This window comes from Mandrillus leucophaeus, unplaced genomic scaffold (genome assembly GCF_000951045.1).
Source record: "Mandrillus leucophaeus isolate KB7577 unplaced genomic scaffold, Mleu.le_1.0 Scaffold858, whole genome shotgun sequence".
Classification (NCBI taxonomy): domain Eukaryota; kingdom Metazoa; phylum Chordata; class Mammalia; order Primates; family Cercopithecidae; genus Mandrillus; species Mandrillus leucophaeus.
The window spans coordinates 664,944-678,510 of NW_012109341.1; the positions used below are offsets into that span (position 1 = coordinate 664,944).

The 13,567-nt window shown below is 35.3% G+C and overlaps 1 protein-coding gene across 2 annotated transcripts in view; it reads left to right on the top strand.

Annotated features, from left to right (window-relative positions):
- The window catches only part of SEPSECS (Sep (O-phosphoserine) tRNA:Sec (selenocysteine) tRNA synthase), a 40,356-nt gene extending 28,601 nt beyond the window's left edge, over positions 1 to 11,755 (top strand). Inside the window, exons 9-11 of one of the 2 annotated variants that reach the window (XM_011968733.1) lie at positions 4,416 to 4,509; positions 5,985 to 6,075; positions 7,548 to 11,755. In XM_011968733.1, the coding sequence (XP_011824123.1) occupies positions 4,416 to 4,509; positions 5,985 to 6,075; positions 7,548 to 7,842 (480 nt within the window). In that variant the 3' untranslated portion in view covers positions 7,843 to 11,755. The remainder of the gene's footprint in view (positions 1 to 4,415; positions 4,510 to 5,984; positions 6,076 to 7,547) is intronic. The other variant, XM_011968734.1, reaches the window with a different exon arrangement.
- Positions 11,756 to 13,567: the final 1,812 nt, after the last annotated feature.

The following is a 13,567-nucleotide window of genomic DNA, read 5'->3' on the forward strand; positions in this document are numbered from 1 at the left end:
ATAACAGCACTATGGCTGCTCGGTGGCTAGAATTTGTGAGCTAAAAACTGGGGGACAAACTAAGTTTTAAAAGAACGTTATACACTTCAGTGTCCTTATAGCAGAGCTAAGTTTGGAAACACTACTGGATCTGCAGCCCTATAAGTGGAGTGGTTCAATCTCTGCAGAAGCATCTGATTTCAGGCCTACATATGGGGCCTTAACAACTTGAATGCAAATGGGTGTAGCCTCTGAAACAAGATTTGCCAAGTGTGCCTGGATCCTTTTAGCTGACCACAGTCAGGGACAGCAGCATGTCATATTTAGTACTGTTTTCCTCCAATATGGACATCTGTCTGCTTCAGTATTTACCTACTGTCAGTCATCCATCCATCCATTCATTCATGTTATCTTTGAAATAGTAGACTAGTGGGTATGTTTCTTTTGGTTTGTTACCTGCCTTGTGAAACATATTGTAATAATATGTGAGGTTCTATCTTTATTTTATCCTATAACTTGAAACAGTATGTTTTCAAAGACATGATTACATAAGACCGTTTCACTTAAAATTTAGTGAATTATGCACATCTTTGGATTCTGGGAGAGACAGGCTAAATGTCGAATTTCATGACTGCAAATCAATTTGCAAAAGGCCATATGAAAGATAATGCTTAATATCATTCAGCTTCTCTTCCATTAACATCTTGAACTATGGTGTAAAGTTTTGTATTTTTATTCTAGAAATATAGCTGACATTAGCATTCAGGTATACAGTTCAGTTTATCTCTAGTGAAAAGTCTCTTAAAATTAAGTTAAATACAGTACAGAGAACATGGAAAATCAATAATATTTCATTTCTTTTAAGTAAGATCTTTCTATATACATTTGCTTGGGTTGCTTATAAATTTCTTTCTTTACAGAAGTATTTTATAATAAATGTCAGTTACAGATTTAACTGTAGCAAAAAATAGTACAGGTTCTGTAGTAGCTTTAATATATCAGGTAAAAAACTGCTTAGCTAAGTATTAGTGTAGAATAGTGGAATAGTCTCCTAAATGATATTTTTAAAATGTAGTAATATTAATAGGAGAGCATTTAGGAGCTTAACATGTGGAATATTATAGAATTTAGCATAGTGTGCTTTAAGATATTTAAAACATTTGCTTATTGGTTTACTTATAACCCTTTACACAGAGTAAATATATTCTAAATATTTGTTGATGGATGTGAACTTGCTTCAAATTTTTTTATATCTAATTACTCCCATACTAGTGATATAAGATTTAATTACTTTAGTGTTATCTTCGTAGTCTAAAAATAGTATCCTAATATTACCTACAGTTCAAATGGAATTCTAGTGGCATTAGCAAGTGATTGATAGAACTGGTAAAAACTAATTTGTTAAAGTATTAGAAGTTGAACATTGGGCAAATTCACTTTTTAATAGCCATGTATGCATCAGTAAGTTTAAAAGCACCCCCTCTAGGGGTGTTGCTTAGGAAACATTTTCTCTTTTTTCAGAAATAGCTAACCTGAGTATAAATTAAGTACTCATCAGGTTCAGCTTATTCACAGATGTGACCACATTGGTATTTAATGTGGCTGCCAAAGTAGATAGAATAATATTTTAAATTGTCTTCACCACTGAAATATGTAAACTGGAGAAAATTTTGCTTCATGAATATATGCTTGAGGATAAATGAAGGATGGGTGTGGGTTATGTTGTTGTTAGGTGGTTTGTAGGGGGTAGGGCTCTGTAAAAGGCATTTCCTGCCTATGAGGTTTGTTTGTGCCTTTGGGAGTTTGATGAATTTCAGAGTAAATTGGAAAGACGGAGGCCATTTAAGACTTTGGTGAATAATATAAGTGAAGAAAAATCAGCATTTAATATCTAAATGAAAATATGTGACTGCTTTAAAAAAATAGCATTTAAATTAGTAACCTAATTACTTTATAGGAGATGAAAATGTATGGATGAAACCCAGGAATTCTCTTCTTTATTAACCCTGGTGTGTTACTAAAAAATTATGAATTGTTCTGATTGCTGGAAAAACTGTTGATTTGTTCCATTTGATTATCTTCTTGTTTCACCTTTTGTAGTATGGGAATATTGGGTTAAGAAGGAGGGACGAGGGCCGGATGTAATCCCAGCACTTTGGGAGGCTAAGGCAGGTGGATCACCTGAGGTCAGGAGTTCGAGACCAGCCTGACCAACATGGTGAAGCTGGCGCAATCTTGGCTCACTGCAACCTCTGCCTCCCGGGCTCAAGTGAATCTCATGCCTCAGCCTCCTGAGTAGCTGGGATTACAGGCTGACACCACCATGCCTGGCTAATTTTGTATTTTCAGTAGATAAGGGGTTTCACCATGTTGGCCAGGCTGGTCTTGAACTCCTAACCTCAAGTGATCCACCGGCCTCAGCCTCCCAAAAATGCTGGGATTACAGGCGTGAGCCACCACATTCAGCCCAGGATATTTTTATATGTCTGAGGAAAGATGCTTTTTTGTTTGTTTCTGGAAATAATGCCATTTGTCTCCTTAAATATTTCTCTATACTTTAAATAACAAAAGAGAAAGGCTTATCTCATGTAACAGTAACATTTATTAATAGCTTCATTAAGTATGGCCACTGTAGATGTTAACTTTTTGAATATAAAAGGAATGAATTTATTTTAGTGATCTAAGATTTTTGTAATTCCAACATTCTGAGAATTAATATTACAAAGTATCCTAAAATTTAAAAATGATTATTCAAAAATTTTAGGTGAGAATATAAAATATATGTACTGGGTTGACAGAAGTGAAACTGTTTGTGATCTTAAGTAGTCTCATTAATAATTCATAAACCTGATAGGCGTTTTCCTCTTAATCTTTACCTAACAAAAGATGGAGTTAATCATCTGTGTGCTTCAGACATGAAAAAATTCCTCTGGGACTCAGTGTGGGATCAGGGTATCTTGGCCTTTGAGGTTGGAGAAGTGTCATTTCTTGCTGTCTCTGCTTGGGCACTCTGTTAGCCGCTGGCTGTTTGGTGTATCCTTAGAGTTTATCTGTTTTGTCTGTGATTAGAGGAGCTCAGTGCAAATGGGTTTGTTTAGCTGCAGTTGTAGTTGGGCAGATACTGATTTCAACACTTTTTAAAGGTCTTGTGAGGAGAAGAAAGTAAAATTTTAGGTCAAGTAGTTGCCAACTTAATATTTACTTGTAACTGTTAAACTGCCACTTATATACATGTGACATTTGATACTTGTAAAATATGTTTTTATTATATTTTCTACTATTGAATATGTTTTATTTTTCAGAGTGGGACAATTTTTAGTTTTAGTTGCCTTTGTTTTTGTTTTTGTTTTTGTTTTGTTACCCAGGCTGGTGTTGACCTCCTGGGCTCAAGCTTGGACTATGGGAGTTGCTGTATTCTTTTAATTGAAGTAAGGGAATTGTTCACTTTAATGTTGTGTGATTTAAAGGAAATGCATTTATAAACTACCTTTTCCTAAATAACTTGTGTACTAAAGTCTGGCACATTTTTCTTGGTGTTGGGGCAACGGTGGTGAAGAAGACAAAGTCCTTGTGGTCGAGGAGTTTTTCCCCTGTAATACATAGTGATAGGCAATACTGATTTAAGCAAATACATGAGATAATTTCAGATTGTGGCAAGTATAGTGAAGGAACCAAAATAGGTAATGTGTTGGAAGGAGATTGGGATTGGGAAGGAGATTGGCAGAGTTTAAATTAATTAAAGCTGCTTTAATAGGGAAGTTAACAAAGGCAGGTGTCTTTAGTATTTGACAAGAGGGACCACTTGGGGAATGATCTAGGAAATTCAGGGAAAGCAAGCACAAAGGTTTGAACACTAGAATGATTGGAAAGGAGGCTAATGTGACTGGTGTGTAGTGACTAGGGGAAATGATAGTCACTAGGTTGAGTATATTGGCTGGGTCACATTATGTGGGGCCTTAGAAATGAAGAGTGTGGTTTTCTAATAGTTACTGGAGGAAGTCATCAGGGGAGAGGCATGAACTGGTATGCTTTTGAAAGACCTCTCTAGTCTCTGAGTATAGAACAGATTATAGAACGGTGGAGAACAGGCAGAAAAATCATTTAGGATCTATTGCTGTGTCCAGGGAAAGAGGTTGATAGCTACGAGTTCCAGAGTGGTAGATCTGGAAGTTCTGAGAAGAAGATGGATTTGTGATAGATACATACTAGTGAAGGGAGAAAGTGTGCTGGTTCTTTGCCTTTACTAAAATCCTGTGGCTTCTGATAGTTGTAGCAGCTTTGAATTTCACTGTGTTGTGGCAAAGGAGAGAATTGGTGTTAAGGCACATGGGTGGGTTCATTTACAATGTAGACTTCATACCAGTCAGATTTTTGTCTTATTAAATCTGGCAGTAGATATTTGATTTGTTTTTAAATGTGACATTTTATTGTTGCAGGAAATGTTTTCATATTTGTCCAACCAAATAAAGAAGTTGTCAGAAGCCTACAATGAAAGACTGTTGCATACACCTCACAATCCCATATCTTTAGGTAATTTCTTTTTTCCTAAAGAAAAACAAATACTTATGATCCATCTCTAGGAGGAAGCTGGTACTTCTAGAAAGAGAGAAAACTCTTTCTAGTTATAATGATATTTCTAAATTCATCACAGTATTTTAATTTGTAAATTGAAAAAGTTTAGTTAGGCTTTTGAAATATTTTAATATATTTCTAAGATAAAGCCTATACACTGAGAGAATCAAGAGTCAATATTAAGTATTATAATGAAAATACAGAAAATAATACCTAAAGTCCTGTTTCTAACCAGGACTCTATTTATAAATAATTAAAGCTTTCTCCAGGTCGGGTGTGGTGGCCCGTGCCTGTAATCTTAGCACTTTGGGAGGCTGAGGCGGGAGATCACTTAAGCTCAGGAGCTCAAAACCAGCCTGGGCGACATAGTGAGACCTTGTCTCTATTATTTAAACCAAACAAATAAACAAAACTTTCTCCAGTTAACAGAACCCCAACATGCCAGAAATTAAATCTTATGTTGTTTTTAATGTCATTATTGCTTGTTTTCTTTAGCCTATGGATGTTAAAGAAATTTGTATTTATGGTATTTTCATTTGTGTATATAAGGACTATGTTTTTGTCGTGTAATATAGGGGTTACTAAAAACAATAATGTGAATATTGACTTTTATGAACTTAATTATCTTTTAAGCTTCATAGTTACCCCCTTTTAAATTGTGAATATATGTAATATAATGTTTCATATTTCACAGATATCTGAAGAAAGGAAAGTGAATCATTTGTAGCCGAAGCCTTTTTTAGGAATGGGCTTCTGTGGAATACCATTTGAACACCAATATATAATAAAAACCACCCCAATTAGTCCTTTGCTGATTTATGATCTATGTAGATGTTATAGAAGGTGATATTGTGTAGCTTGAATTCCGAATCTTCCATGTCCTAGCCTCTGACCTCCTTTTCCCTCACATGCAAAATTGTTTAATGATTGGTTGCGATTGTTTGTGAAGCATGTAGTATGGTGAGTCCTTAGTAAATGGTAGCTACGAGTGGTGCTATGTATGCAATCCAGTTTACCCACACAGCCTCAGAACGATCAATTCCATTTCTATATGCAGAATTTGATCTTACTTAGTTTTGTATATGTACTGAAATATATCCCACATCCTCACTTTACAAGTTTTTAAAACTTGGTTGAATTTGAATAAACAGCCATACTGATCGTGTTATTGTTCCATCTCTTTAGTTGGAAAAATTTACTCTCCTGAAGGATGATATGGAAATTCTGTTTCGTATTCTGAGATGTTAATTTACATTAAAATATTTTTGTCTGATATATAAAGAAATCCCTATGATTTATTAAGTACGTTACAGTGAAATTGTGCCACTTGACAATGAATCAAAAGTAATGTCTTCATCATCATTATTGTTATTATTTGAATGATTTTTATGCCAGTAAACCAACGCTTATTAGGGTACTTTTTTCTTTTTCAGCTATGACACTTAAAACACTAGATGAACACCATGACCAAGCTGTCACTCAGCTCGGCTCGATGCTTTTTACCAGACAGGTTTCTGGAGCCAGGTAAGTATGTTTAAAATAGATGTGGGTCTATTTGGCTTTTCAAAGTTAACTCCAATAAAATACCTTTCCTCAACAATAGTCCCCCAAGTATATGCTGAACTATACCTGCGAATTCATCATGGAGTAAAGAATGATGAGTTAGAGAATGTGTAAGGCTACTGTATGCCCACCTGTTGACTGCTTATGCCTGAAATAGTCACAAAAAGACATGAATCTTGTTTGTTTTCATAGATGTACAGAAACAAAGTTTTATTACCTCTCTATATAGATTTTTTGTCTTTATTTCCTTTGTTAGATGATCTTCGGCGAGTCACATTATGGTATTAGAAATAAGCCATCTTCATCACTAAATTGAAGTGAAAGTGTTGTTAAGGAAAAGCCTTCTTCCTAAACTAAAAAAAAAAGAGTATGCAATCCTTGCCTATGTAACTGCCTCAGAAAATTGTACTTTTTCCTCTTCTGTATACATGGCCTGAAAAATGAATCTCATTTTTCATTTTAGATTTGATGAGGTCAGAGAAAAATGACTTGAAAATATCTTGCTGTAAATACTTTACATGCTTCTATTAAAGAATTTTTCTGTAGCTACCAGAGGATAGAGATTTTGTATCACAGTACAACTTTTTAAAAGTAAAATCTTAGATTAATTTACTTTTTACCTTGATGAACTCTTATCTATATACAATATAGTTTTGACACTTCTAAAATGGATTTCTTGACATTGCTTTTAGTATTGCCACTATTTGTCTTTATGTTTAAGTTGAGCCTCATTGACTTCTTTAAAACATAGCTAAATGATTAGAGTATTAGAAATCTGCTTATATCTAACATGCCAGTGAAATCAAGCTTTAAAAATGCAGGTGCCTTTGCTGAATATTACTGTTTGCTGACCACCACCCCACTATAAACAGTTACATAACTTCTTCTGTATCTTGGCTTTAAAACTATCCATTGCGTAGCACTGATCAGATAGTTAGACTTTTAGTTTGTTGATTATTTGAGGTAACATGACAATTACAGTGGTTTGACTTGCAAATTTCAATATTTCAGTGAAGGGTGTATATATGAAGTCATATTCCAGATTTGACACAAAACCAAATCATTTTCTTTTTACTTCTTTAAAGAAGATGTAGAGGTGTTTAAGATTCCTAGAGCTTCAGGTAAAGAGAAAAATATACTGGCAAAAGTAAAATAAAAAGAGATTCCTAGAGCTTATAGGTCTTTAATAGGAGATAAGTAAACGATAATCAGATAAGTAAACGGTAGGCAGGACTTTTCTATGTAAAAAAGCAGTGTGTTATAGAATTTCATTTTAAAGTTGATACAGTCTATTTTCGTAGGCCATGATTTATTCCTGTTTTAAACTTCTTAATAAGTGGATGTAAGACTTTGTAACACATATCTTTTGTTTATGGGTGACATTGTGTTACCATTACCAGACATATTAAATTGGTAAATCTTTCTTCTTTCAGGGTTGTGCCTCTTGGGTCTGTGCAAACTGTGAGTGGCTATACTTTCAGAGGCTTTATGTCACATACAAATAATTACCCTTGTGCTTACCTAAATGCTGCATCAGCCATCGGAATGAAGATGCAGGATGTGGACCTGTTCATAAAGAGACTTGACAAGTGTTTAAAGGCGGTAAGAAAAGAACAAAGTAAAGAGAGTGATGACAATTATGACAAAACTGAAGATGTGGATATTGAAGAAATGGCTTTAAAACCAGATAATGTACTTCTTGACACATACCAGGATGCTTCTTCATGACATGCGAAGGGTTTCTTCTTGATCTTTGCAAATACACATGCAAAGGTGTATTTGAAAGAAATGATAAAGGCTGTAGTACAAGCAAGCAGTTTTAAAGATAAGACTTGAGATTTTTGAATTGAGAATTTCATGGAGAATATTCAGTCAAGGAGTAGACTGTGGTCTGAACTAGCCATTGATGATTGTTAAGTTTCCCATTCTTAGACTGCATCAATCCTTGTGATCCTTAACAGGTTATAATATACAGCTAGCATTTTTCTAATTGTTAAAATATCTGTCAATTAAGCATCATGACTCAGATAATTTTTACTAGTGTAACGACAGTAAAATTACCTTCAATTCTCTTTGAAATGTAGAGTGCTTCCTCCTAACCATTCTTTACCTTTTCTGATCACACAGAATTGAGAAAGATTCCTTATGCCACTAGTTACTAGTTGTTTGTTGAGATGTGTAAGTCACAGTGTGCCTGTAAAATGGACATTCCCCAGGGAAGCAGAATCAAGGTATAAACTTCCATTTTGACCCAAAAGCAATGGCTCTCAACTAGGGTTGATTCGCGTATCTGAACAGCATCTGCAGACATTTTTGGTTGTCACAACTGGTGGGATGCCGTTAATATCTAGAGGATAGAGGCCAGGGTGCTGCTCAACATCCTACAATGCACCGGACAACTCTCCACAACAAAGAATTATCCAGCCCAAAATGTCATTAGTGCTGAGGCTGAGAAATACACCTCTAAAGTAGATAAACTCCTTGAGTAAAGAGAAGGTTACCATAGCAACTTTCAGTAGTACTTCAAAGAAGATAGCTTTATAAATGTCATCAAACTATACTATATGGAGAATCTTAAGTGATAACCAGGGTCACAGGTTCCAAGCATGTCATTATAAATTGTTTTATATGGCACTGGTGCATTTTTCCTTTTGGGTAAGGGAAAACATTATTCCACTTACTGTTTTTGCTTTAAGCAGCCTGCATATATTGGTTAGTTTGTTCAGATGTTGTGCACAGACATCATCAAAATTAGCTAACATGAGTATTTTTGAACATATGTTTGCCGGGAAGGTAAAAATCACATAGTATAATAAGCAGGTGTGTTCCCCCCTCCTTGCCCATGTGCTCATTTTTCTGAGTCTGAAATTCCAGACATACTGGCTTTAACAATAATTTTGTTGTTAATTTAAGGAATAGACTGATATGTCATAGCCTGAAGATTTACTGAAGCTTCTAAACATGCCACCATGCCAAAGCTATGTTTCTCAAAACCAGCTCTGTGGCTTCTGTTCCTAGAAGATGCTCATGGGGAGAAAGTGTTTACAAATAATTTTGGGAGCCGCCTTTGCAAACCTGCCTGTTGGCGTATAGAAGGCTCTAAGAATTCCTTCACTAAATAACCAGTTTCAATATATCCTTATCCAAAGAGAAACTCATTTTTTTAAAGTGAAATATTTGTTAACAGCCCATTGAACATACTTTTAAAAACACTATGGTAGAGAATGCTGTGTTGCCTTCTGGGCTGCATTTTTCTTATTGATTTGGCATTGTAACCTGTGTATGAGAAAGAGATTTTCTGATATTTTGGTGACATTGTACATTGTTCCGGACTGTAAACATGAGCTCAGACAGACACCACTTCCTTTAATGTGTAAGGTAGACTCTTGTGGTCACTGGCTTGACCACCTTGGAAGTCAGTGACTATTTTGAGATGAAGTATTTAACTATGAATATCATAAAGGTTATTTTAAAATGTATTTATTTTATCTTTGCGGTTCAAACATTAAAAAAATTTACATAGCTATAGTAACTCATTTCAAGGGAATAAATGCTGGATTAAAAAGTGTAAATTTTTAATGAGAATTTAGGACTAAATTGCAGGACCCGTAAAACTGAAGAGTTGCAACCTCTAGATTCAAAAAGGGATGAAATGTTGTCGCAAATGTAAATTCTGGCAGCACAGCTTGCTGTACATGTAAGCCAAAATTGTTTTATAGAACAAGTGATCTATATTGTTGTGATCATCACTTAGCTTAAGAAAGGCCGGAGCTGGGAGAGTAGCAAATGTTTTCTCATCTGCAGTGTATCAGCAGTTCTTGGGCTTCAGCTGCTGAATAGATAATAATTCTAATTGAAGATAAATTACATGAACTCACATGTGAATGATAGATATGTTACAACATTTCATTCCTGATGCAGAAAATCAGCTGTGGTTTTTATTGTTAACCCTTTCTTTCTCAGTGGTGTTGGAATTCTAGCTCTATTCCTCCTGGCTTAAATTTGACTCTGAGGGCATAAAATTCACAAGTTTTTGAAGAGTTCTGTCTATTCAGGCTTTCCTTTGTCCCCATCCTAGTGTCATTTTCACTCACTCCTATTTCCACACATAAGTATTAAAAAGGATGTGTTTATTATAATTTGCTAGTACTGATTGGTAAGCCTCATAATTGACCTTTGTTATCTTTGTTCTGTGACGAAGGCAGTGGATGATACATTACCAGTCATTGCTGAAGATAACCTCTTCTGTCTTTGCGACCCAACAACCCTTATTAAAACTATTAGGTAAAATATTGGAGTTAGGTTTGTAAAGTCATTGGGCTGTGGCAGCCTGCCTAGAAAAGAACATTGTGTAACAGAATATTCTTCTGGTCACTACACAATGTGTTACTTATACATGGCAGGGAAAGGAATTTTAAATCAAACTCGCAGTTTGGTTTTTAGGTCCTCTGTTGATGAATTCTCGCTCTATCAGGGAATGATATGTGACGCCAGCCTTAGGAACCTGGTGTTCAACTGTAAATCTTTCTATTTAGCTTTTTGTATTAGTTGAATGAAGTTACAGAATATGAATTATTGAATACAGTTCTGTTCAGCCAATAGGCACTTGATATACAGAATGGTAAATTTAAATATGAATTAAATTTTTCTATTATTATGATCAGCACTTCACTGTGGTTCTGTGTCTTTAACCACCTCATAATAAGAACTGTTATTGAGGACCGGGCTACAGAATGTGCTTGTATTTTTAGACTACGTCTATGGCTTCCATAGATTTTAGTAAAATTTAAACAAAGATAATTTGTGTTTACTGCTGATGCTACTTTAATGTCTCATCCTGAGAGTTACATTTCACAGAGGAAAATAACCAACAGCTGAAAACAACAACAGGAAAACTCTTGTGAGTCTGAGTCATACTCGGAGAAAGTTTTTGGAACACATACACATTTGGTGCATGTAAGAGTTGGGTTTCCTTTTCCCACTTTCTGAGATGTACTAACTTCTGCCAAACCCTTAAATGATTTTATGTTTTACATTTTTGAGGCCAACCTTATTTTGTAACTGAAAAAAAGTCCAGTTTTGCATACACAGAAATTTGGTCATTTTAGAAGCCTCATAACCTGAATAATAATTGAATATGCTATTAACAGCTTTTAAAGAAAAGGTTCTATTAGTCAGTTTTTTCCTTGTCTGTCATATATGTTGGTTAATGTCTCTTATGGCCAATCTTAGGAGACAGACCTAACACTCACTGCATCCTTTTGTGCCTTACTTTTTACTTTCCTTTTGCCTTTTTGGTATGTGCACATGTAAGATGGTAAGTTTAAGGCTAATGAATATATGTTTGTAATTTCCTACTCACTACTCTGCAGTTAAAGCTAAGGCCTTAGGCAAAATCTAGAAATGTTTATATTGTTTTGTTTTTTATTGAGTGGTGTCAACTTGAGAAATACAAAGAAAAGCTATGCTTAACTGTATAATTGTGGGGGATTTTAGCCATGAGAATATGAAGCTGATGTCAGCCTGCTAACCTGTTTTACCAAAAGGAAAAGATGTTTCCAAAAATGTTTTCGGTGTAGACTGTTTAAAGATAAAAATAAATTATATAATTTGTTACATGAAATAAATTTTTAATAAGTCACTGACAGTACATTATTTTACCTAATCATCACGATAGATAAAATCTGAAAGTACAAATAACTGACTCTAAATTACTTGCCCATTTTTGATTCAGTCATCAGTATCAGCTTGTCTAGAAATCAGCAAGAAAAGTCATACCTTAATGAGAAGCATGAGTCATGGCTGGGGGTTAAATTTAAAAAAAAAAAAAAAAAAGACGATATTCCAGCAACCATTTTGCAAAGGATCTATTGACTGTAGAAAGTACTTAGAAGCATTTAATCTTTTCTAAAAGAAATACTGTCCTTTATTTGAAAGTAGATTAATATCACTTTCTCCTTTAGATTTCACATCTAAATTGTGCTATTTGAATTTTGCAGATAGTGGCCTTTGATTTGGAATTTGATCTCTGCACTAGCACTTATTAACCATGTGAGGTCACATATTCAGCCTCTTTGAGTCTCAGTCTCATCAAATACAAAATAGATACAACCTTATAGGAGTGAAGATTAAATGAGATCATATATGGCAACGTGATTAACTCAGTATCTATGCATAAAGTACTTACTGTTAATAACTGCTATTATGCTCCATAAAAAGCTATATTGTCCTAAGTTGTACTATATTTAAATTTAAATGTATTCATTATTGTGTAGTTTATTCAGTAGAACTTTTTTCGAAGGGAATCATCAATGAATTTTGTCCATTTGCCAGTGGAAATTAAGTTAAAAGTATTCAGTTGATTTTAGATGACTGTTATTTTTTATTTTCATGGTTTTTCTATTTTGGCTTTTATAGATTTCCTTTTGTTTTGCATTTTTGAGAAGTTTTTCAAACCTGTATTTAAAGTGTATCTAATTACCTGAAATTTCAGATCACAACCCAGGAAAGATATACCGAAGAAGTTCACATCACAATCCTTCCATAATGATTATATTATCTGACCAAAATGTATGGTATAATAGGCAGATCTACAGGCATGGCAAATGTTCAGTATATATAGCCCTATTCTTACATGACTTTATAGTAGAATGGCTGATCATGGCTCCCAAATGGATATCTTTAGCAGACTTCTTTCCTGAACCCCGCACTTGTATGCAACTGCCTAGTCAACATCTTTTGCGTGTCTGATGGACATCTCAACCTCCACATGCCACAGGTTATTCCTTGATCGTCTCCCCTAAAAATCTGTTCACCCACAGCCTTCCTCACCTCAGATCACACTTCTCTTCAGTTGATTAGGCCAGAAACCTTGGAGTTATCCTCCACTTTTCTCTCTCACATCCTACGCCAAATCCATCAAGAGATCATGTTATATCTATTTACTGATTTACCCAGAATCAAGCCATTTCCCACCTACTCTGTAACCAACCAGTTCTGAACTCCCAGTCTGGATTATGACAGTACCCTTGGTTCCCCTGGTTCTTCCCATGTCCCTTTACCATCTGTTCTCACAGCCAGAGTGATCCTCTGGAAACATAGGTCCTGTCACTTGTCTGTTCAAACTCCTGCAGTAGCTCCCATGTCACTCAGAGAATAAGCCCAAGGCCTTGCTGTGTCCCATAAGGCCCCACATCACTGGCCATAGTAACCAGTCCCCCTTTATCTTTCTGAACTGACTCTTCATCCTTGCCCACTCCATTCCAACCAAACTGGCCATCTTGCTGTTCCTCAGACACTCCAGGCATGCTTTGCCTTAGAGCCTTGGCTCAAGCTAGTTCCTCTGCCTGAAACGTCTCTTAACCCAGATGCTTGGCTAACTCAATTCCTTCATACTGTTTACCAGAGTTCTCCCTTTTCAGTGAGCTCTACTTCGACTACCCTTTTTAATACT